The 26082-nt window shown below is 40.6% G+C and overlaps 1 protein-coding gene and 1 long non-coding RNA gene across 5 annotated transcripts in view; both read left to right on the top strand.

The window, feature by feature from the left end:
* The first annotated feature begins 6931 nt into the window (after window positions 1–6931).
* LOC102081614 (uncharacterized) lies at window positions 6932–8970 on the top strand. Its single transcript, XR_270077.4, has 3 exons — window positions 6932–7319; window positions 7451–7484; window positions 7603–8970. It is a non-coding gene; the product is annotated as an uncharacterized LOC102081614 (long non-coding RNA).
* Window positions 8971–20339: 11369 nt separating this feature from the next.
* LOC100695933 (myosin IXb) overlaps window positions 20340–26082 on the top strand; it is a 34775-nt gene continuing 29032 nt past the window's right edge. For 2 of the 4 annotated variants that reach the window (XM_013273352.3, XM_013273353.3), the window contains exons 1-2: window positions 20438–20869; window positions 21039–21885. In XM_013273352.3, coding sequence (XP_013128806.1) covers window positions 21100–21885 — 786 coding nt within the window. In that variant the 5' untranslated portion in view covers window positions 20438–20869; window positions 21039–21099. Of the gene's footprint in view, window positions 20870–21038; window positions 21886–26082 lie in introns of all 4 variants that reach the window. The other 2 variants (XM_005476596.4, XM_005476597.4) reach the window with 2 other exon arrangements.

Below are 26082 nucleotides of genomic sequence, written 5' to 3'. Positions count from 1 at the left end.
TCTGACATGGCCGAGAAATAGCCCTAAACCCACGTAAGGCGAAATCATTTTTATTTTATTATACTTCCTATGATTGTATTGACTTGGGAGAACACTTTTTCAAAACCTAAATATCACATATTCTGATACAATAGGGCTTAGAGGTATTCAGACATCACAGTGTTAATAAATCTGGGACAAAAAAAAATGGACTTTACCTGTTTTCGTGTTATTTGTCGAGTACACAACAGGGTGAGCCTTCTGAGTGCTTTAATGAGGATGAAGAGCTCCTGTATCTGTAGATGAGGTCAGTGTAATTTCACTCCAAACTGATCTCCCATTGAGAGGAGATTATTGGATTTCACGAGAAGCCCCCATCACCATAAAAAAGCAAGCAAAAAAATTTTCATCTAGTCTTGAAATGAGATTACATTTCTTTAATAACACGTGAACAACTCTGTGTGTGTAACATCAAAAACTGACAAGATTCATACTTAATCATGCAGATTTCCCCCCAGAAGCTTACTAAAGGTGTTTGAAAGGCTTTGAAGCAGGATTTAACTTACTCCGACAAGAGAGATGGGCTAAAAAAAAAAAAAGAAAAAACTGCAGACAGAAGCAATATCTCCAGTGTGGGATAGTGACTTGTGTCACGCCTCACTGATAAAGGACCGCGTTAGATCAAACGCACAGGGAGGTCTTATCTTCTATCAGGGTTCAATGTGCTTGTGCATGTCCTGCTTTAAGGGAGCACAATGGTTAGGTTGTTCCAAAGAGGATTTACGAAACAATTCCCATTTCCAAGCCAGGAAACTCAATTGCATCATAGTGCCACAGAAAATGCTGCGTCATGCATTTCATTCACAAGTTATTCTTGGTTGGGAGCTCAGAGAGGCTGTGCTGTTGTTTCAAAGGTCCCAAAAGCACATTAAAAAAAAGGTTTGTTTTATAACTCTTTGTGCAAGGCTTTTAAAAACCATTCTTCAGAAGACAGAAAATATTCATGCATTTAAATTTACTTTACATGAATTCAAATCAAATGTATTGCATTAAGTCCTTGAGATGAGTTAACGTGGTGAATCATCACATGCGACTCCTTTCACAATAAATGCAGAGAGTGAATTTGCAAAGACCTCCAATGACCTCAGGGCGCTGTTGCTAATTTGTCTTTATATGACCAGCACCAAGGATACCACGCGGCAGCCAGCTGTTAAGAAAAGGCCTGAAATCCAAATGACAATGGCAAAAAGCACTAATGGACAGCATAATGACAGGAGAGAGAGTGTTGCCTTGAGAAGCACAGCTGAGATGGCTCACAGAAAGCTGTTGCCATGGCTAACAGTAAGAAAATGGGAATGAAATGATTCATTTTGCCCTGTTAGCATGGGATTGCACTTGCCATGGGGACAAAGTGCAGAGAAGAGAAAAAAACAGCTTGTGTTTACGCAGCTCCTGAATGATGACAAGAGGGAAGGAGAAGAGATAGATGGTGGGCACAGGAGGCGAGTTTTATCAGCTCTGCACTGACAGCACAAAAGGACACATTACAGCAAATGCAGGTGCAGAGCTGTAGTTAAGACCTCCTCAGATCAGTGGAAGGCAATTCTAAGACCACATCTATGTGTGAAATATTGAAGAGAAATTTCTTCCCGAGCCCACGCCAAGACAGAAAGGCGTGCAATTTTTGTCCTCTTCTTCAAGACTAAACCCTCTATTTGGATTGTTTCTGATGTGCAGTTGTTTAGGGTGGGATACAGATAAGTCATTAGCCCTTAAACCTTTGATAAAGCAATGTTAGCACATTGTTGAAGTTGCATTTTAGTGTAGTGAGTGTTTATGTTTGCCATGTTTACCTGCTCAGTTTAATGTGTCAGCTTTAGTATTAGCCAATCAGCATTAAATATCTGTTATCTGAAGGGTTTTTTTACAATTTAAAATGCTGATCTTATTCTAAGGCTCAGGGAAAAGAAACATGAGCACAGAACTAAACAAATTTATCTTGAGAGGGATATGAATTTCTCTCCCAACTCCAAAATTGATTCAAAGTTGCATTCTTTCAAATTGCCAGCAGGGGGCCGAACCCCCAGGTTACAACAAGAAAATGTGTGGAAAAAACTTTGTTTCCATCACTGTAAACAAAACTTGGATTACGTTTCTCCAAATTTCAACTAACTAACTCAAACTTCTGAGAAAATAATTTGAAATTTTGAGTTATTAAGTCATAATTTTGACCTGAAAATTTGACTAGGTTGAAAATTTTGTATAACAACCCAAGGTTTTACCAGATGGCAAAAATATTCTAATTTTTTTTTTTTCTTAGTCACGAAAACAAACTTCCCAAGAACACAATCTGTCAGGGCTAAGCTCATAACATAGTGTAGCCAAAACACAAAGACTAAAGCTCCAAAAACCAATGGGGGGTCTTTGCTTGCGTCTATACTTAGTGCCTTTATAGTTTGGCCTTAGTAAACACTCCTTTTGAATTTACAGACTCATTTGCAGTGTCCAAGGCTTCCTCAGTCACTTTAAAACTTTGAGAACATTTCACATTTCAAAACACCAAAATAATGACAGTAATAATGCTCAGCTAGAGGCTTCACAATGAGACTTCAATAAGCAATGGGTAATGTCACAGAGGTTGCGGCCATATTGTATATACAGTCTGTGTATTTTACTTCTAAAGACGAAGAATCAGATGTATTTATCCCCTGAAGAACATCCATATTCAAGACTTCACTGCAGTCTATTCAGTCTAGTCATAAAGAGAGCTGCTGTATGCTAAAAAAGTCATTTCAAGACTCCAACGGTCACGACCGTCTCTGACAGACAGAAGTTCAGTATGTCAAGAAGGGGTTACTTCTGACTCAAAAACTACAGCATTGCCACAAGCTAAAGCACATAAAAACATCTCACTGAAGAGTCTGGCTCCTACCCGTACAGTATTTCATCTGCTAAGTAAACAGTGTGACATGTGAGTCACGGACATGAAAGCCTGGCCCCTCGACGTCTCTCAACTTTGACTCTGAAAGAGGAGCAAAAAGTCAGACTGCTTTTCACTCAGATCTGACCTGCAGCAATAACATATACTGACCCAGATAAGTCCACACAGCTATCTTCATTAAGCAGTGCAAGTGCCTTTGGTCATTAGGCCAGCGCTGAAAATTTGAAATGACCACTGCCAAACTCTATCGACTACATGCACTATATATATTTTTCAATAGAGGGGGAAGTACTAAGAGCTTTTACATACTTAACTACAAGTCCTGGAAAGTAAACGCGTGGAAGTATGATGTATTTAAAGTATTCATTATAATGAAAAATGCTCTGGTTGAAAAGATGAAGTTAAGAATTGGACAAAGCAATAATTAGTGTCAGTGTCCCGTGGATAAATTTAATCTGAATGAAACATTTGGTGCATCTCTAAACATTTTGTAGGACTGGCAGGAGGAGGCATATTTGAGGCAACAGAAGCTCAGCGTGTTACAGACTGGCTTTCAACGATCCAACTGCTGAAGAGAAAAATCATGACTAGGGAACAAAGCACAAATGTTCTATGAAGATGCTACATTTTGTCTGCATGCACAGTAAGTGGAAGGAGTTTGTTCTCTGTTGCGTTGACAGCAGGCTCTTGGAGACAGCAAAGAAAGAAAGAAATTCATCTTTTACTTACCCAGTCTGTCTTTACCTGCAGCATAGAGTGCTGTCAGCTATTATAAATCAGCCAAAGTGGTTTATCATTTTGTATTCCAGGAAAACTGAAAGCTATTTAGAGCAGACTTAACAATTTCTCTGTGCCATCAAACTGAACCTTGGAACAAAACCGCTAAAGGCTAATGAGCATGCTAACATGCTAAGGGTTCTTTTCTTATAGCATGTTAGCATATCAGAGCAATGGACTTCATGATATATATGTGAAAAATGAACACTCACTGAACACTTTGTTCGGTACACCTTGATGGTACCAGCTTGGACGCTTTTTTACTTTCATAACTGCTCCAACAGGAAGGAGTATCTAATCAGTTCAGTTTGTTTGTCTGTTTGTTAGCAATCTAGCATCCACGGTTTTCAAGATATTATGTTCAAATTTTGTGTGACGTTAGATACCAATAGCCGCTAGAGCTGATATAATGTTTTTGAAAATGAGGTCACCTTGAGTACTGATTCTTCATGATATGAATACAAAAACATGCTGCTAACCTTCTTCAGAGGTTAGGGTAAGGTAGCCTGTGGTGTTTAAATAACTCTCAGTTGGTACTAAGGGGTCCAAAGTGTGCCTAGAAAATATCTCCTACATCGTTGCAACACCAGCAGCCTGAACGGCTAATAAAGGGCAGGATGGCTTTGTGCATTCATGCCTAATTTTGGCTCTACGATCCAAATGTCACAGCAGAAATGTAGGGTCATGAGAGCAGGCAACTTTGAATTGAAGCTTCAGTTTCCTGTTCTTAGCTGACCAGAGTGGTACCCAGTGGGGTTACTGTTGCCTTCCAATCAGGTTGAAGCAGTCAATTGTTCCATAAGAAAGGGGCACTCTATTTAAAAGCTTTCTTGACAAGTTCTGTTTTAGCTCTGGAAGCAAACACTTTCCAAATATTGTGTTGGCAAAGACCATTCTGGTTTTTACACATGTATGTACAGAGAAAAGAGGGATTTATATGGTCACTTAGCAGCCCGTAATATAAGGTCAAGCATAGTAGAATAAAGTATCCTACTCCCTTAAATATCGGACATGTGCAACCATATAGAGCAGATCATTGTAATCCAATAAATGCAGAAAGAGAACAGAAATCAATTCTCCCCCAAGGTGTTTCCTCCCTCTAAGAGAGAAATAATATTTATTTCTAAATGTTTCAGCTTGGATGCTTTTCAGCATGCTTAAATTAAGAAAATCTGATCAAAAATTCTGATTGAACACTTTCATGTTTTCATGACCATTTAGATTTTAAGCCTTTAAGAGGTTTTGATCTTAGGAATATGGGATGATAACACTTTGACATTTCAGAACAGAGCTAACTGGGTAGAGTTAAGTGGAAGCTCTTCATCCTCTGAAAATCGACCCAATAACTGTTGAGATACTTCCGTCTGAAGTAAAATAATGGCCTGACCACCTGACATTAAGCTAACTATACATAAATGACATAAAAACTTAGTTTTGCATCATTTTCTAAGCTTTTAAAACCTTATTGCAAAAATCCAACCCCCAGTGGCAGGTAAACATATTAGAACCACCACTTTAAGACATTTTGCATGGCAGCCAAGGGAATTTTGATATTTAACAAGTTGTCTACAATTTGGCGATTCGAAGCTCAGTCCATCAAAATCAGTAGACATACCTTGTTCAGAGTAACTCATTCCCAGATTCAAATGGGATAAAAATTTCTGCATTCTCACTCTAAATATTAGCACTTCTGCTGTGTCTGTGTTTTGTGGTTTTATGGACCCTTCATTTTGCCATTCCCCTGACAGTTCAAGTTCTGGGCCGTCGTCGCTTTATTCAGACTTATCTCTCATGTTTGCCCACATACACAAGTTGAATCTTTTATTCAATGCCATTTAAAGATTTGCATCTGAAAAATTTCAGGAATTTCAGCAAAGTGAGGGATGGGAAAAAGAGGTAAGTGTGGAAAGAGAAGACTTTTAACACAAACGGTGAAGTAGCCGGCCTTCATAATTTTCCCTTTTGAAATGATGCACTTAAAGTAGAGCACCGAGGGAGAAATCAAAGCTGTACTCAACTTGACAGGCCCTCACTTTCTGTTGTGTTAAAATTCACATCAGCTATGATAATGCATGAGATAACAAGGTAATGTCAGAACATCCTTTGCTTCTCACCATTTCACATAATCTTCAAACAATGACTTTAAACACACAGAAAAAAAGAGACGTATTAAGCTGCAGTGACAAAATATATTAAAAAAAGCTTTACATACATCTTTATATGGATGTCAGGGGCTTTTATTGTGACAGTACGTCAGACAGTACATCGCTGTCTGATGTACTGTTGAGCCACTTGAGAGCAATAGCCTCTTGGTGGTGAGTCTATTACTTGGTTCATGTCTAATCTGAGGAGAAGCGTGCCAACATAGATCGAGCCTCATTAAAACGGCTGCTGACCTCATTTACAGAAAGTTTGCGAAGATTACTTCATCTATCGTCTGAGTTAGAGGAGCTACTGATGGTCAGTGGAGGTGTTGAGAGGGCTTTTATGTTTCATAAACACCCCTTAAAGAGAGACGGGCAGTCCTGAAAGACTGCGGCTGAACCGGTTCCAGGAAGAGCCAGGTTTGGGAACGTGGTTTAACACGCTGTGCTGACACAACGTTCAATCTTGGCTTCGCGACCTCTTTTATTTTCTTAAGTGGCAGTATCTTATTTAGTGCTGCAGCTCTCATCTAGCATTGTCTGCAGGAGCCGAGACTTCTTTGTCCTGTTACTCACTGTCTGAACTGTGGAGAAGATCATATGAGGAAACATTTTAAGCTTTGGTTCAGTCCAGTTCAGGCCCACATTTTGAAGTTTAGTCTTAAAAGGTTATGTTATTGCCTAAAACTAAAGATCAGTCATTTAAAATGTGAATTATTCCAGTTTATACTCATGATTATTTAAATGTACTAGCCTGCGGCGCTTGTTCGCTTCGCTCATGTATGAACACACAGGCATGTGTTTTAATTTATGTTGTTATTCTTTTGATCTTCATTATATCACTGGATATAGTGAGACAGTAAAGCAGCTGTTCATAAACTTTCAAAAATAGAATATAACTCCTTCTGCTTTCACGCAGAAGAAAAGGAAGCGAAATGCTGAAAGCAACAGCGTGAGCTCATGAGCCGTCTGAGAGCGCCACTTCAGATAAATGAAATGTCCCTCAGCAGCTGGCCTCAGTCACAACAATGTTTTCCCTGAAAGAGCTTTTGGACGGCGGGCATCAGATTGATTGGTAGACAGCAGCTTGCAGTCATGCAAGCATTTTCTGCATGATTTACAGAAACGTTTTAGAGACATTTTCTGATTATTTCTTCCTCAGATGTTCACCTCTTCGAAAAGAGGACTCTGGGTGTGGACATTTAGGTCACAGCTAGTCTAACACATAGTGTGCTCTTGCGGAAAAAGACAACAAAATTAAGTGTGCTTTAAAACATGGGGATGCATACTAAAAATGCTTGATGTGTGAGAGCGCTGAATGCCATTTATGCATTGTGGGTACTAGAGTGGTGGTCACACCTGCGAAGAATTAAAATAAATTGCAAGTAGTGTCGAGGCAGCTGCTGAAGGATCTCCGAAAACAAGAATTCTGCAATTATGAATCTCCAGTTTAGTTCCTGTTAGTATAAAATGATCAGGTATGTTGGTATCTTATACACAAACTGGGAATAATCCATCAAGATTAGCATGCAAGTACACAGTCTTCATGGATTTTGTTTCTCTCGTTTATGACTTTGATTTTTAAAACCTCTGTTTTTGTGCATTCCAGTTATCTTGAACAGTTGTTGGCAGATTCCTTAAAAGTAAACATTTCTAGCTTTTTTATATTTCCGTCTGTATTTTTGTTTTGTTTTTTATCATGTCTAACTTTTCATCTGATTTTTCCTCCCCACCCTCTTCCTGCCTGAATTGTTTGCTAAGCTGACTGGTGTACAGGACACGGCCCCTGGCTCTCTCTCATAGTTTTTTCACAACTACTTTGGCACATTTCTCCAAACATTTTTCAAGTTCCTACACCAGCTCTCAACCTGCAAGAAGCTGTAACTCGCCCACAACCTTTAATCCATGTGTTAAAAAAGTTGTAAAGTGGTTACTGCTCTTAAAACAAGTTGCTTTGACACTGTATCTGTGTGTGGTTAAAGGGCTCAAAGGGCGTTCCTCATGTCTGTATTTTCTTTCCATAAAAAAACAATTTTATTTTTCCTGCAGTGGTCACACAACCCAGTACAGTATAGTGAACAGGAAAAAATGTAAAACATTTTTTATAGTTTTTCATCAGTATAAACATAATATTGTGTGTTTAATGACTAAAACTCTAACCTGGTAGACAGAGTAAAGCCTTGATCCTATTTTGGGTCCGAGTGATGAAAATGTCATCATCACACGATGAGCACGAGGGTCCGTGTGAATGTCAGCATGCGTGCCTGTTTTTTGTGACCGCTTGGAATCGTCCACAGAGAATTTACATTACAATGCACCAACTGCACATGCAAGTGGACTTCAAAGTGTAACAGGAATGACAACTTGGCTTTCATGTCTCCAGCTGTCTGTGTCTATTTTGATCATAAATATACTGTACATGCATCAAGGAACTGTTCAGATTGTAAGAGCTAAGTACGCCGTGTTCAATAGCCTGTAGAGCCACCTTAAGTAGCATTAACTTTTTTGGAGGGAGGCCTTTTTCAGCTTTATTTGATAGATACAGTGAAGAAAGAAAAGCAGAGAAGACGTGATAAAGGGCCACGGGTCAGGCTCGAACCTGAGCCAGCCGCTTTCGGCCATGTGGCAAGTGGTTGCCTGCTCAACGCACTGCCCAAGTAGCACTAACCCTTTTCTGTATGATGTCATGAGTCTCTCGGTTTGTGGCTAAATTGTGGCCCACCCTTCTTTACAAGATTGATTCGGCTTATTGAGAGTTGCCGCATTTCAGCTTGTTTGGCACTTTGACTTGAAACACCTTTTATTCTTTTCTTTTTCACTCGTTCCGTTGTAGATAAGCAATGTTTATGGTTCACGGTCAACTCAGTGACTACAGTGTGCCCAGGTTGTGGTTGTAGAACAAGTCCAAACCACCGTGCTTGGCAGTTGGTATGAGGTGTTTTTGCCCATTTGTTGTGTTTGGGTTTCTCCAGACATGGTGCTGTGCATTATGATTAAAGATCTCCACTTTGATGTTGTGTGTCCAAAGGATATTATTCCAAAAGTTGTGCAGTTTTGTTTAGGTGTAAATTTCCAAATCTTAGTTGTGCAGTCATGTTCTTTTCCGAGAGAAGAGGCTCCTGACACACCTTTCAAACAGGCCATACTTGTCTTTTTTTTTTTTTTTTATTGTACGGTCATGAACTTTAACATTTAACAAGCTCACTGAGGCCTGTAGGAACTGCTCAACATGACTGTAGATAACTGTGCTTAGTCATTTCCCTAAATGTCCTCAAACATCTGCAAGACTGAGAAATAGTAACATGAAGAGTTTCACATACTAGTCAACTGCCTTTGAGCTAAACCGAGCTCAAGTATTTGACAATAACTGTAAGTGACGAGGCAATGGCAAGCTGATTGACAGAAAATTGAATGTTGTTAACAATTTTAATTTTTTTTTTTAAGCAGCAGAAGTTCCAATTTCTCAGATATGAAAATTCACCGCCTCTTTATGTCAAGGCAACAAAAAAGGTTTATAAAACAGACTGAAGATATTTATATCTCTCACAGAGAATCCAGTGAAACTCTCAGGAAACTGAATTCAGAGTTCATATCAGGTCCAACTTTCCTTCAACCAAAGAAATATGCACTGTTTATTCACGCTGCTATTTCTGGGTCATTACTCTGTTTTTTAGCTTAAAGCTGAAACACTTATTTAGGAGCTCAACTTAAAATTTACTCACTATAATTACCACATGTGCATTTCCTGCGTGATACCACGTGGACCACAGAGAGCAGCTCTGCAGCTGAGCTGACAGCTCGGTATGCACAAGTGTAACGAAGTCCCGGTAACCACAGGGAGGGTCAAAGGTCAGCTGTCAAGTTGTTTTCACAGGTGTTTCTTTGGTCTTAAAGGGAACTGGGTCTCTGCTGATACTGCAGTAAGTCAAGGATATCACCTAAGCTGCTACTAAGTAAATGATCCCACTTGTATAATGTGAAATTTGTCACATTTTCTTCCAATTTTTAACCAGGCAAGCATGAAATTGATTGAAATGATCTCTTATGCCTCTGAAATACATTCTCATCATGATCAATAGGTGGCACTCATGATCCTTGACAGTTTTGCAAGGTCATCTGTTTTCGGGAATAAATTTCGTTCAGACTGTGAGTCGGCAACAAATCCATTTCTTCCCCTGAAGATTTAACATTTTTAGTCCTGTTTGATGAAGAAAAATGTGTTTTATATGCCTGTTACATCCCCAAACAGTCTCGCTTTGATCGCAGTAAAATTATGTTCATCTGCTTTATGTTTGTCTGAATACACCCACCGAGTGAAACAACCTTTTCTGCCACAAAACACAGACCGTCTCTGTCTTTCATTTTAATGCTCGTTCTTGGCAGCTGAAGCTCTTATTCAGGCATTTATCACCTCCAGAGCTGATTAATGCAACAGCACCCTCTATGGCACATCCTCTAAAGACCTGCAGTGCATCCAACAACCTGGCTGCTGCCTAAGTGCTCTCTCTCTCTCTCTCTCCGTCTCTCTCTCCTGCTCTATTACATTACTCACTCACTCCACATTTCCCGTTGGCTACACATGCAGCAAAGCATGCAGATCAATCTACTTCTCTCTGCATAAAGAGCTGTTCAACCTCTGTGGCCTTTTTAACTACCACACGCATTCCTTCAGGGCTGTGCCAAAATCCCGAAGTCACCTCAAGGACAAGAGCAGAGTCCTCCATTCAACTTTAGTAAAATAACATCAGCAATCTCAAGTTCTTTTCTCATTTATCCAGACATTTTTGTTAATGTCAGGTCAAATGAAAATGACAGGCTGCACTTTCATTCACTTTCATGGCTGTTTCTTTCAAGGTGGATATGAACGATAAATTGGGGGGGGGGGGGGGGGGGCTTGTTGGTGCACCTTGGCATTTATTCTATGAGTCTGATAGGATGGAGCACCATTCTTCCTATACATAATCACTAATTTGGGGTTTACGGTGATGAAAAACGCTGTCTAATAGGTTGGGCTAAAATGTTTTGTAGGTGTGGGATATCCCACCTGTAGCTCATCTTTGGGGTGGCTGTGACTCAGAAAGAGTTGGTCATCTTGGGGCAAGACACTGAACCCCACTTTGCCCTTGATTCATCCATTGGAGTTTAAGTGTGTGTGTGTGTGAATGTTTGACAAAGTGCTTAACTATAGAAAACTATAGTCTGTGACCCAGTATGTCCTAAAGATGGAAGCATTGTCAAGGCAGAGGCAGAGCGTGTTGGTCCAGTCAACTTGTGTTCTTACTGTCGCCCTCGTTGGCCTGCTTTCTCACTGCTCTGATTTATTCTTAGCACTGATTGGTTGCTGCAGGCTCGCTGCTCGAGTATAAACCCAGAGAGTGGTAGTCAGCCACTAGTCACTTCTCTTCTCCCCCTTCACCTCCATCAGCACTAGCTTTATATTCCTGTTGGTTTAACAGATTAGATTATTAGGTATGAATTGAGTTGGTAGTTACCAGCAGGCCTTTTTTCCCAGTTTTGTTTCTGATAGTCACATTTTCCAGGACTTGATAGCTCAAGGCCTTCTTCCTCTGATTGTTTTGACTGGTTGTCCTTTGTAAGTAACTATAAATTTATTATTAAAATCTTATTGAAAAGAACACGACTTATGTATTTTATATGTCAGGTTCCCTTGAGCCATAAATTTAGGGACTGTAACAGTAACCTTTACAATCTACGAGACCTTTAAACCAAACCAATATTGGTGGAGCCACAAACAATATGATTAAGGTGACACAGCCTGTTAAGTACAGATAAGCCTGTCAACATTAGTGATGTGTGTAAATATTTAGAATTTTTACCACTGTGACCCATCTGTTCTGGGCTGTTTAAGATTATTCAGTACTTCAACTTTGTATTTTCATCACAATAAAAATGGTGCATTTATGAAATTATACAAATGAAACAAAGGGAAAAAAACACTTTTGTGTAAGCCTTTTTTTTGTTTTTCCAAAGGTACTGCAAAAATCATTTTCTTAATCATTTTAGTGTCACAAGGGGGGACTCAGGCCCATCCCAGCTCATATTGCGGGGTACAGCCATAGAGGACATGCTCAGTTTCATACCTACAAACAATTTAAAATCACCAGTTAACCTAAAATGTATGGACCCCCAAATATGTCTGCAAAATTACTTTTGATGCATCAGAACCACCTGATCCTGTCATTATGGGACTCAAGTGTTCAGATTTCTTGCCTAAATTGCCACAAAACTATAAAAGAACAGCTCCGGCCGTTGGTATGTTTACCATGTTTAACATCGTTACCATGCCAACACCTGCAAGTCACAGCTGAACCCAGCCTTCCCATTACAGCGCTTGGCTGGTCAGATTTTACCCGATGACTTCCTCTTTTCTTTGCATAGTGAGTTTCAGTTCCGTCCTTCTGGGCGGAGGCTTGTAGTCCCAACGTGCAGAACACATCACCAGCAAAACAGCTTTGTTCCAGCAGCCATCACTCAAATGAAGAAACCGTAGCTGTTGATGTCCTGCTGTGTGAACTCTTTATTCTTCTTCATTGTGTTTCAATATGCTTATGTTTCGAAAATGTGGATGTGAGGACTGATGAGTCACCTACTGCAAACCACATCTACTCACAGGTTCAAATAAAGTAATCTGATCATCTGGTATTTAGTGATATTTTGCACTAAATACCAGTGCTGCTGTGGCTGGTGGTAATATCATCTTCTTTGCAGAAACGTCGTCATTAATTTCAGCTGATGGCAGTACAGAATTTCATCTAATAGTTATCAAAACAGAGGTTGAAATCACAGAAATGGCACAGGGTCGACCACTTCAGCAGGACTGAATGAATCCACTGAGCGGGCCTTTAAAATGTCCTTACCTGGTGAAGTGAAAACAATGACCTGCTGGTGGTGCTAGATGAATAGTGGAGGGGATCAAAAAGGTGCAATAGGTGCAGCATGGATGACTGCACAGTATTTATTGCTGAGATATTTCAGGCAACATTGCCATCTCTACATCCATTACTGTGATTGAAAGAGAGAAAAGCCAGACAGAAATCATCAGTTTATGTTTTTTAAAGGCAAAAATATGCCGTGCAGTAAAATGCCAATAAACAAACTGGTTGTCCAGCACAATTTTAGACAGGTTTTTAAAAATCAGCATCACATAATGATATGAGACTTCAGGGACTTGCTGGCTATGAAAGCAGTCAGAGAGCCATTTACCTTTAAACTCCTCCAGCCGTAGCAGCACATAATGGACAGTCAGGCCTCTCGGAGCCAGCTAGCCCATTAGCCTGGGCTAATGCGTCCAGGACTCCCCGCCATGCGCTGCCCATCACTCCAGACTGGATCTGGTTTCACACAGGAGCCGCCTCATCTCTTTGTGCTCGGGGCAACTCTCGCTCCAAAACAATGACCTCTGAGAAACCGGACAGAGCAGATCATGGAAGAGTTGCTGCTGGATGTGGCACAGAGAATGGTGCCTTTTTTCTCTCCCTCATACAAATACAGTTTCTGTCTTTAGAAGCTGAGGTTAGAAGATAAAAAGGTCCTACAAGGCTGTTAAGAACTGGTACATTTACACATTTTCAGGGTTGTTACAGGCGAAAGGGGCTGCACAAGTTAAGCATGCACTCTGAAATGTTCGCCACAGCAAATTGTGAGATGAAGAAGTCATACAGTAACACATATCAAATTCCTGTTTCTCCTCAAAATGTAAAGTGGATATTGGCTCAATCAGAGGGTGAAATTGTTTTTGACCATGCCTGTGATCTTGGGTTTCACAGCTCTGCCTTGCTAAATGGACCGGGTGCATTAGGGGCCAGGGAGGCGCTCTCTGCAGAGTGCTCTTAAAAGGCGAGCAGAGAAAAACAACTTAAAGCAGCCTCCCTGCTTTTTCAGCCCCACTGCCTCGCTGCGGAGGGACAGTGACATGTAGCAGCCGTGTAGAGAAGCGCCACATATCAGGTTTCAGCTGTCCAATCAAAACAATGATCCTGATGGAGTGACGGCAGGAATGTACAAGGAGGGTTTGATGACTGATGCGAGGGCCCTCGTACGACACAGGATTAGTTTTACAATTCCAGATGAATAATTAACAAAACTTTCATTTTGTTACTTATTCATCTCATCGGAGAAAGCATGCATTGTCTCGCTGCACTGTGATGTCATTATTCAGTGTAAATACTGTAAATGTGTCTCCTGATGTCTTTCTTCTCCTTTGCTGCAAGTTGGTTAACTTTCAGTCTCATAAACACCCACAAACACTCGTGGCGTCGCGACTCTGGTAAATCAAACTCTTTAGAGTGCCTCCATGTGTTAAAATCGATATGCTGATACAAGATATTCATATTCAGATGCAAGAGGAAGCAAAATCACGTGTCGCAAAATCAATAATTTCTCCCATTTTTAGTCAACAAACCAAAATCAGCCATGTGTTAATCCATATCTTGATGTTTTCTAACTTTCCTACCTTTTATATGGAGCTCAGTCCCACGCATATGTGTTTCTAATGAAGGTGTGACTCTAATGTTCTGCTGGGATGTACAAGGTCAAACAATGCTTTAATAAATGCTCAAATAAATGCTAAAATAATGAACTTTAAAGTTAAAAACAACAAGGGCTCTACTTATGATTTATGATCCCTGCTTCAACCCCAGTCCTCACAATCCTCCGTCAAACCCTGAGATATGGTGCTTCTGTAAATGATTTCTCACTATTTTACTTTACATTTTTATGTCATTGCAGTTCACAATTTTGACATGGAGCTGTAACAAAACAGCCAGAAATCAGAATCACCTTGACATTGCTTTAAGTGTGGCCCTAGCAGTTGATATTAAATGTTTGAGTACCTTGACTGTAGGTTCAGGGTGTTATGTTTATAAGTAAGTAAGCAAGTAGGTAGAGGTTCTATAAACAATGCTGTGGCATAAAAAAAGGGAAATCACAAAGTGCTCTACAGATGTCAAAATGAAAACTAGCAGTCTTCTGTGCTTTTCCTACAATCTTTCTGTTGCAAAATGCTCATTAAGAGAGTTGCAGAGTTGTTTTCGGGGCCACTTGAAATGTAAAAAACGTGACTGCTTAAAACTCAACAGAATGGCCTGCAGACTACTCACTCAAAAAGCCACATTTTCCCTCACTTTCACCATAACAAGGGTGACTCATCACACTAAAGCACGTATGCCAATAGTATGCGCTACCGGCGGGGTGTGTAAATTCCACACCTGTCCCATCATCCTCTCCCCCTCCCTCCCCTTGGCCCTCTCCCCTTCCCTCCCCTTCCTTTCCTCTTTTGTGCCTTCTCTCTTTTCACACATGCTCCCCCCCCTCATTCACTCCACACCTCACACCGAACAGCTTGAGGAGCAGATAGCAGCGCTGTCTTGCTAAGAACATGCAACAACAAAGCAGAGAAGGGTTTGAACACACAGAGGCCCTCACTCTGTCTCATCATTCCGTTCCCCCCCCCTGCACACAGGTAAGTTTGGATTCCCATCTTTAACAGGTGCTTTTTTGAGATCAGTTGGTTTGCTTTGCATGCAAGCTGCAGTGGAATGATCATCCTAAGTGCATTTTTTCTTATTCTGGGAGTATTTTAGCTGAATTTGGTGCTGCAACTATTTTTTTTCTTTTGCCTGTGCCACTGTATCCTTCTCTTTTGCTCATTTCTACAATAACAAGTTTTAAATGCATTGCTCAGCTAACGTTTGTTGGAGATAACATTACACTGAGTAGAAGAAATCCGGAGAACCTGATTACAATTATGTGTGAAGTTGATAGCGGAGACTTATTTTTATCCTGCTTATTTGATTCTGAGAGGGATCATCACACTTTTTCTCCACAGGAGAGGTGGAGGAGGAGGAGGAGGAGGATGTGGTGGGATGACAAAGGCTGCAGCTGCCTTTTCTTCTCCGAAAGCTGGGTGAAAATGACATAATGGCCATCGAGCTCAGGTAACTTCACTTGGACACCGATACCCTTGAAACTAAACCATCTATTGGGATGTGTTTATGAGATTTGTGCCATTGTGAGAGAGTGAAATCCAACTCATTTCGAGAGCAGAGTCTACGAGTTATTATAGGAATAATTTATAAACTTGAAAAGCTTAGAGTTTGGGAGGGGTTTTGTACTTTTTTGTGCATTTACTAGGACTGAACTAGTAAATCTGAGAGGAGTTAAGAGGCAACACATTTGGACTTTTTAACTGGCAGAAAAGAGCAAAGTGTAGAGCATCAGAGCTGATGTGTGCAGGCTCCTGAGCGAGGCCACACAAACCTGAGAGTAAGTTGTTTTCCACTGAGCGGTGATGTCATGACACCGCCGCTCGAGCGGACTAACAGTTTATTCTGAAAACTGAGCCCGTGTCCCGAGGCTCAGGCAAACTATATGCGTCCACACGACGAAAACAGAGCACGGTGGCCAGGGGAAAGAATAAGGTAAGAAATAAGAGAAAGCTGATATTTGGGTTTGAAGTTTCTGGGGCACAAAGGCATCGTGAAAGTTCACATGTTCTTCAATAAATCTTTTTAGTTTTTCCTGCAAAAAGATGGATCATGAATGTGAGACCCGCTTTTCTTCTTTGGTGGTGACATTTGATTAGTAGTAGTATCCTCAAGTACTGAGGTGGTCTTTAGTTCAGTGCTTTGATTTTTTTATATTTTCTGTTTTTCACAGGAAAAATACTAAATTCAGTGTGTATCTGTATGAAAGTATTAGACACTATAACTCACTATAACTCACCATATGAAGATTTTAATCTGTGACGTTAAACTGTACCTCATCAGAGCACAGCGATTAAATAACTTGCACTTTTCATATCATGAACACAATTTGCTTTTAGTCATCTGTGCCTTACTTTAGCGAGACCTAAATACCTTTATGTGTAGAAGAGTATTTTGTTACATCGCTTCAGGGATTGAAAGCGTTATTAAAACGCAGGTCATGAAAAGAGCTACTCATTTGTTGTATTTGAAAGTGAAAATGTGCTGTAACTCTTTGGCCACCCCCTCATCTTATGTCATGTTTGTGGCCGATTAGACTGATACAGCCTGTTTTGATGAGTGAATTACTTGTATTTTTTTATAGCAAGCCTGGAGTTCTCATTTGGAATGAATCACCGCATGAAAGCAGCTGATTGTTTTCTGCAGCAGACACTATTAATCTGTGAGCTCCATTAAAGAAAAAAAAAATCTCCACACTATAATAAGTTGTATAAAGGTTCTTTTTCTTGCAGAATGAGCTTCACCGAGCTCAGATTTCCTGCTGCAAGCGGCACGCACCAGCTGAGTTTTCTGAAGATGCAGAACTTAGCTCATTAGTGAGCATTACACAAAAAAGGAAATTGTTCACAGTGGCTAAGTTCAGTGTCCAACATGAAAGAATGAACTCCTGCATACCTGAGAGTCTTAGCTTTCCTCAAACTGAGAGCCAAGTGGAGACATGGGATGAACAAAAAGCGGCTGCACCGTAAAACAAAGAGGAATGCTGTAAAAGACTTTGCATTTCCAGACAAACTGGAAGGTAGTTAGGTTCTTCTGATTTTATGGGGGGTTTGAAGAAGAAAAGGGGCAACGACAGATAACAGGAGGTCGAATCAGTGTGAATTTGCACAGCCCTAATTCTCAGAGGATTTTCAGCACTACATCTCACTTTCTGATGGGGTTATTATTCATGATTTGAGTCACAAAAATTCTGGTGTGTCAAATTTGCACTCTTCTTTTTATTATTTTTGCAGAGCTTAAAAATAGAACCACATCTTGTCAAAGTTGGTGCTTTGGGGAGTGAAATAATGAATCCTTTTCCGGGGTGTGTACTCATGTGCCTACTGAACTGGATTCAGTGTGTCTTTGCAGAACTGGCTCAGTCCAGCAGGAACAAGAGTGACACCTAATGATCATCAGCATAACCAAGGATGCCATCAATATCCCCTCAAAACGATCACAACGCGGCAAAAAATGACCACAAACATGTTTATCACCACACTCGGCATCATGGTTTCAGGAGAAATGATGACATAGAGAGATTATGTGTCCTCATTTATTCATCCAGTCCATGTGTGTGTGTGTGTGTGTGTGTGTGTGTGTGTGTGTGTGTGTGTGTGTGTGTGTGTGTGTGTGTGTGGATCCTAATTTGTCCCCCTGTGTGGGTGAATCTGGCTGCCTCTGCAGGGAGTCGCTACCAGCAGCTGATTTGTGCTGAGTAACACTTTGCGTCGCCTCTCTTCATTCCTCACACGATAATAAGCTGTCAGCGTGTCTCCAAGCGTCTTCACCAAATTGGGATACACCGGCTCCAACACCTCTGCAGTCATTATATACCTGAATGGACAGGCCCTGCGTTAGCATAAGCAAAACTGATCATCATAAGACATGCTATTGATTCTGGACGTCCTCAGTTGTTGAGGTGCCGTGTGAACAATTGCTTTTCACCTTGGGCCATCAGCCTGTGGACTCATGCATTAAAAAAATCTGCAGAGATGTGCAAAAATGAGAAGAGCCTAGTCAAAAATGCAATGGAATTTCATATAGATTTTCATTAATTCACTGTAGGTGAGCACACAGCTACTGTGAACAACAACAAGAGAGCGTTAAAGAGGGTGTAAGGTGCATCTAAAAAAAAAAAAAGGTGGGGGCCCGCCCTCTGCTTTCTCTTTCAATGAAACTGCGGTTATAACAGCGGGGAAGTCAAATACACTGGAGCCTGTTTGAGCAGGTGACAGAAAACATGCTCCAGTTTATTGGAAGTAGTGATTTATTAACTTATGTTTAACTTTATGTTTCCCTCATGAACTTTATGCAGACATTATTATGCATGCAGTTGGACGTCACAGCCTTTATTATTACACTGTTCATACAAACGTACAAACCTCCACAGTGGGCTTCACGATGAAACAAAGGCTGCTTCAGGTTTGTATTGATTTGCATAATAACGCACATGTGTTGCTTTTTATTGCTGATTTAGCCAAGGGAAGCTCGTTACACGTTGAGTCTCCATAGTGAGGACTATAAGCACTGTAGGCTTATTTACAAGCAGACAAAAGGCTTCAGCAGACCTAAAAAAACAAAAAAAAAAAAACATGTCATATTAAATCATCTTAAGTGCTCCATTTTACACCCACCAAGCATTTTTTAATGTACGGATTTGAACATCTTTGCTATCCTAAACAGCAGCTTTCTATACAGTATAAAAGAAAACACAAAGAAGGTTAATTAAAAACATAACCTTGCTACTTCTTAAATCATAATTTTACATTTTTGTGACATAATGCAGCATCTTGGGGTGAGTTAATGATGAAAACTCGCCTGAAAGCTCTCAGACAGCACTTCTGAAATTGTTCAAATATCTTTAAGACCCACACAGATGCAATCATCAGTATTTTGTAATAAATGGACACATTTGAGGAGAGAAAACAATTTCTGGGAGAGGCCTAAACCCTGTTGTTGGCAGCTAAAGCTGTTTTTGCCTTATATACACTCTATTTCCATGTATGTTTGCTCATGTTGCAATAAATCAGTGCACCTATTTCCCATTTTCACAGGAAAATATGAAGAAATGAGAGGTCACTCAAGACTTTTTCACAGTACTATATATACAAACAATAAAACACTCCTTACTCACTGCTCAGTCAGTAAAATGAAATAAAGTATCATATAAAGTTTAGCTTTTTCTAACAGGTTACTACGTCTAATGAAATATTGTGATATTATTCCTTTGACTTTTATTGTTAGTACATGGTGTGCGTTCTTCCACTTCTGCATATGTTTTTTATTTCTAACTTATGAGTGAAATAGCCTGATTCAAAAGGCTAAAAAAAACAATCTTTGGCTTACTACCAAACTACGGCATTAGTTCTCAAGGGACACCTAAAACATCCTTCATTTAATCAGTGACTGAGTACCACAAACTCTGCCTGGTCAGCTAGTTTAAATAAAGACTCAAACTTAATGTCAGACAGCAGCAGCCATTTACACAATGAGTAGTTCTCTTTAGCTAGATCAGACCCCCACAAACACCAGCAGCAGCAGCTTTAATTATGTCCTTTTCATCTAATTGCAATCCTATTATTGGTGTTTTCATACATTAAAAATGTGCTTTAGAAAGTTTTTCTTAAAATGTGATTTTTAAGGGCCCAGGCAGGGAAATAAGGAGCAATGATAGGTATGTTGATGGCATAATGTAAAAAGTATTTTTGTTTTGTTTTTGTTTTTTTTAATGTGAAGAGAATATTAAAAGGATTTTAGGACTAGACACGTACAGACAGCATTAATGAAATGTGTTAGTGATTTCCTAATCCAAATGAAAACAGAAATATTTAGCAAAAGACAATAAGGAGTGTAAATACAGTAGATATGATTGGTTACTGGTTTTAAAAATACATTTAAAAAGTGGTGTGAGGTGGTTGTAATACTCTAATTCTCCACTAGGTGGAGCTGAAGCCCCACAACTCACCTGTTCACACAAATTGGGGCAATTAAAGTTTTCGTTCAGTCTGTTAACGTAACTTCTTCTTCTCTGGTTTTCTTTATTTATTTCTGTTTGGTGTTGTTTTTGTTACACGGCGTTTTGGTTTTGGTTTTTTTGCTGTTATCCAAAGAGAAATATTTTACAGGTCAGTGACGTACGAAAACATCCATTTATTTCGTCCAAGCGTCGACGGGCGTGTTGCTGTTCGCGTGTGTGTAGAAATGTAGGAAGTAACGTTAACCTAACTTTCGGACCAGGAGGACGCGGAGACGTAAATCCTGAGTTTCTGAACGAAGTTGTGATTTCTAGGAGTAAGGACGACGCCGAGCTGCTGGGAAATTATTCTGTCTTCATTTGAAAGTCTCTCTTAACAGTTTCTTGGCTCGCTTTTACTTTAACACTCAGGTGAAGGTAGTTTTTTGTTTGTTTATTTATTCCTCCTTAAAAGTAGTGTGATAGGAGTTGGTTAGCGCCAAACGGAGGTGCAGAGATCTTCGTCTTCCCGCGGCTGTCAGCGCCTTTTCTGCTTTTAAAAGATGAAATGAGACGTTTTGCTCAAAAGGTGAGGCTCGTTTTGGCATTTTAATTCTTTAGTGCTGTTTGCCTGTGTGGGTGTTTACTTGGGAATTTAGATGGGAATAGTGGGAACTTAAACACTGCTGTTTGTCCTTCTTTTCCTGGTTTTAAGTGTGTATGTGTGTATGTGTGTGTGTGTGTGTGTCCTTACACAGCGGAGCCCTGCTGAGGTTTTGGAGCAGTGAGTTATGCTGAGGACTGTCTGTGACTGTCAGGATGACCACTACAGATGGATCTGGGGCCCTAGAGCATGATGAAGAGGCCCGTGTTGTGCAGATCTACCCCAGGGTGTCGTATGACACAGCTGCCTACTGTCCCCTGCAGATCAGTGTTGGGGACACCGTGGCGTCGGTCATCCACAACGCTGTGGTAACTCTGGACCTGGACCCCAACCAGACATACGACCTGCTGGAGGTGAGGAAGAGCGGGGGAAAGGAGAGGCCGCTGAAGGCAGGGGACTCCCCTTTGGAGCGAGTCCTGCTGTGGCCCACAGAGGCACAGAAGTGGCACCCTCAGAGCAAAGGGTACTACTTCATCCTGCAGCAGCAGCAGCAGCAGGTCAACAATGGAGGCTTCAGAGCAGAGATCAGCACAGGGGAGTGTGATGACCTCTGCAGCCTCTCCACACTGACTGAGGAGAATGTTCTGGAGGTTTTACGCCAACGCTTCTACAAGCACAAAATCTACACCTACGCCAACAAGATCCTCATCGCCATCAATCCCAATAAGTTCCTGCCTGTTTACTACAACCCCATGTATGTCAAAATGTACGAGAACCAGCCACTGGGAAAACTGAGTCCTCACATTTTTGCCATCGCCGACGTGACCTTCCGCGCTATGCTGAACAGGCAGGCTAACCAGTGTATTGTGATAACTGGTGAGAGTGGCTCAGGGAAGACTGAAAGCAGCAGTTATCTCATTCATTGCTTGACTTCACTCAGCCAGAACATGTACTCCAGCGGGCTGGAAAGGACCATCCTCGGGTCCGGGCCGGTGTTGGAGGTAGGTCACTGTTATGTGATGCAGCTCAAACCACTGATATCAAAAAAAAAAAAAAGTTGGAGCAGTCCAGAGTTTGCCCCCCTCCACCCCCTCAAAGAGAGGCAGAGGCAACAAGATGCCAGAGCTTCTCTCATAGCACAACATCTGATAAAAATCACCTTCGATTGTTATCGTATAGGTGTAGAAACACTGAAGAATTCGCATTGTTGTCTCCTGAGTCACCAAAACAGTTGACTGATTCTAACTGCCACAAACATTTGTCACAGCGTCTCTATTTTCTGTTAAATATCACTGCAAACTGAATGAGCAAAACCCACGATTGAAAAAATCAGTTCTTGCTTTGTGACATTTGACAAAACAGTCAACCTTTTCTTTAAAAGAGAGGTGATTTCCTGGCATGAGAAATTATCACTGGCTGCAGAGCACTTTAGATTTTAGATCTTGCAGATAGCAGCACACCCATCTACCTCTCTGGGTTTTTTTTTTTTTTTTCCTTTTACTGAAAACATATTTTCAGCATTTTCCCCCAATCTTCTCTCTCTCTCTCGTTTTGTTTTTCTTCACCAGCACGTACTGCAAACCCCAAATAACATTTTAAGTTTTGAGATTCGTTGAAACACATTAGTTTTGGATGATTTTAGAGCAGGTGTGTCAAACTTGTTTTAATTTATGGGTCACACATTGCTTGAGGTGACCGGTACAGTGGGGCAAACCAGTAAAACCACTGTAACATACACTAAATAAAAAAATAAAAGAAGTGCAAAAAAAGTACATTCAAAACCTCCACCTGGGCCATGGCCAAGCCCTTAGAAAGCTGCAGCTATACACCAAACATCAGACGGATTAACAGCATGGAATGTCTTAACAAATGTGGGGAAACAGTTAAATCTATACATCTTGACACTTCTTTCATTAGACTACATTCCACTGTGGTTTGCAAACTGTAAAGTCATAAAACTTTCAGATCAATGGCATTTTTGCCATTGATGGTTGTGTAGTGGTTAGCACTGTCACCAAAGTGAGTGGCTCAGCGTGGTTTACCTGGGGTTGCTGATTCGTCTGTGTGGAGTCCGCGTGCTCTTTCATGTTTCATGTGTAACTAAATGCCTTCATTCACTAGGTGTTATTTGGCACAGATTTTCACACTGGGTGCCCTTTCTAACATGTCCACAGGGATTTGTGTTTTCTCCCGGTCTCAAACTGAGATTTCTTGTATATTATCTGAATGTGTTAGCTGCTACACTGTGGAGTAGGGCTGCCACACACGATTATTTTGATAGTCGACTAGTCACGATCATTTTTGCGATTAGTCGACTAGTCAGATCTTGCGTAAAACATACAGCTTATTGCACCAGCATGCATCTTCTCTTATATAACTATCATTAGCTTACAGCTTAAAGTGTTTAAGGTATGTGCTAACTAAAAATAAAGGCAAGATGATGGTTTATTAAACTTTTAATGAAATTAGCAGATTGTCTCGGTGGAGTTTAATAAACTCAGCCGTCTGCTCCTTGCTATCTAAAATATAACAGGGCATTGGAGTACATTCTCGACCATCTCACACTTCTGTTTAATCAGTTGTCTGCTTGACGTTTATTCAGCTGTGTAAAAACTATAACTTTAATCTCAGCCAAACCGATTTACTCAGGAACAAATAAAACACTGAAAAAAGCCAAACAATAACATTTTTAAGTTATCTAAGTGAAATAAGATAAGATAAGATAAAACTTTATTAATCCCTTGGGTGGGTTCCTCTGGGAAATTCGGTTTCCAAAAGCACAACACCGACAGAAGTTACAGAACTTATATATCACGTGTAACCTGAGTAGCGAAAGACAGCGGGGGGGGGTTTGAAAACGATGTGCCAGGAGTTTGGTGTTCTCGACGCTCTAATGAGCCTTGAACCCCGGGCTAGCTATCGAGCTGGTGGGTAATAGACGTCTCCGAAAACGTCGGAGCACTTTTGCAAATATGTGATGTCTTGATAAACCAAGCAGATATTTGAAGTTTACACCTCTACATTCTCCACTGAAAATAATTTAAAAGTTTATTTTGTGACCCAGAAAGATTAATAAGAGTAATATTAAAACTAAGTAGCTGCCGCCATTGTTGGAAACTGGAATTGGCTGGGCCGCACTGTGAATTCTGGGGTAGTTTGGGCAACGAAGGATACACCTGACCCATCCTTAAAATCTGGGGAAATAAAGTACGCATTTGCTGCCCAAATTTAAGGAGTTTTTGAATTTGGGCAGCCTTTGTCATGTCGCTGTAACGTAATCGGCCTACAAATGCGGTCTCCGAAAGATGCGATTGGACAAAGCTATGATATTGGACACTGCTTCTACTTCTTCGGGGTTTAACAGCAGCTGGCATCCTTGTACATGCAGTGCTGCCACCTTCTGTTTCGGTCCATTATTACACTCTTAAATCCTACTGCTTTCGGGACCTTACAAAGCTTAAAACGACCCGTCGACTATTAAATTAGTCGTCACCATAGTCGTGACTAGTCGGCTAATCGTGGCAGCTCTTATGTGGAGTCAACATAAAAATCCATAATCGGGGACCCCTGTGGTGACCACAGGTCTCTAGGGAAAAGTGCCCAGTTTGTAACCAGTTGGGGAGTGGTTGCTGGCAGTTGCAAAGTGAAATTGGAGGACAAAGGGGTGCTTCACTGAAAACTTCTGTGATTGGTATGGTAGCTAGCAGACTATCGCAGGCGCCGAAAGATGTCGACTTGTCTGCCGAACATTGCAAACCATTCGCCAAGCAAAAGTATGATTCAAAACGAAGGCCGTTCACCTTCAGAGTAAAAGTTGCACATTTTGAAATGTGTTTGTTGTAGCAGTGTGGACCGACTTTTATTTTGAAAGCAAACGGTCTGTGTGCAGTTTTTGTGCCACTTGTTCAAGTTTCACCTCAGCTCGCAGTGTAAACAAGTATTTGCGGGCAAGTCGATGTTCTTCATGAAGGAGGGTCGCCGACTAGTCGCAAGGCCTGTGACATTGAAGCCTTAACAATTTGCCAAGATCAAGAAATGCTTTTAACTGTGTATTAAGAGAATAGAGCAATGGAGTAATTAATGACTTCTTTGAAGTTTTTACTCTTTCTAAAGCAACCAAGTGGGCCAAATTAGACCTTTTAGCAGGCCAGTTCTAGCTTCTGGCCTGCAAGTTTGACACTTTTGGTTTTTAGAGAGTGATTATGTCATCTCAACTAATGATAATCATTTGATTCTGCTGCAGTGAGTGACGTGACTAAAGCGGAAAGATTGCTTCAAGCTGAGGTCTGACTTGTGCTGATACGAGTTTTCTGATAAATGAGGGTGATTTATTTTTTTTCTTGTTTTCTTATCCTTTTTTAGACATGCAAATGAAATACAGAATGTTGCAAATAGTGAAACCACTGACTAGTAACTTCCTGCAGCAGAAACCTCAGCTTAATCAAGAAAAACCACAAAAAAAATTCAGCTCTAAAGGAAGCTCCTGTAATCATTTACTAGTGAAAAGCTCTGAAGAGCTATTAATACCACCACATTAGAATAGGAAAACAAATGAGCATTGTTTTTGTTATCTATTTGTTTTGCAAACATGTCTCACATCAGGATTTACATGAAGCTCAAAGAATTTCCCAAAATCTGAAGGCACCAGGAAGTAAAACAAAGTCTGCCGGCTGGAAATTCCCACTTTTTTTTTTTTTTTTAACCCACTGCTGTAGTTTCACTGTAGTCTGTGTTGTTTCTGTCTCACCAGCATCATGTTAGTGTCCGTGTAAATGAGTAACGACACATTTCCCGCTTGCTTTCTGTTTCATTTGCCTGTTGCACAATTGCACAATGCATTTAAGAGAGAGCAGACATGAAACTAGGCCAGATGCTTTTCCTCTTTTAAACGTGTCTAAGTGTGTGTTGTATTTGCTCAAGGACTGAGAGGAGTTCGCGGACTTGGTGACAGAGATTCGCTTAAATCTCTCCCAGCTACCAAAATGTGTAAGAATGCTCTGTTTGAGTTTATGTACAGGCTTTATCTCTTTGTTGGTACAGCAACTAACCTCTTACACAAAGGATATCATCCCACTTTGTTTCCGATTATGCACGCACACATACGTTCACACACCCACATGCAAACACAATCCCAAAGGACCAGCTTTTCACTGGACAGTTGCTAAATATGGATTCTTCTTTGCTCTAAACAAGTTGAG

Source organism: Oreochromis niloticus, linkage group LG18 (genome assembly GCF_001858045.2).
Source record: "Oreochromis niloticus isolate F11D_XX linkage group LG18, O_niloticus_UMD_NMBU, whole genome shotgun sequence".
Lineage (NCBI taxonomy): Eukaryota > Metazoa > Chordata > Actinopteri > Cichliformes > Cichlidae > Oreochromis > Oreochromis niloticus.
Note: the sequence above shows the minus strand (reverse complement) of the source record. Positions and strands in the feature narration are given on the sequence as shown.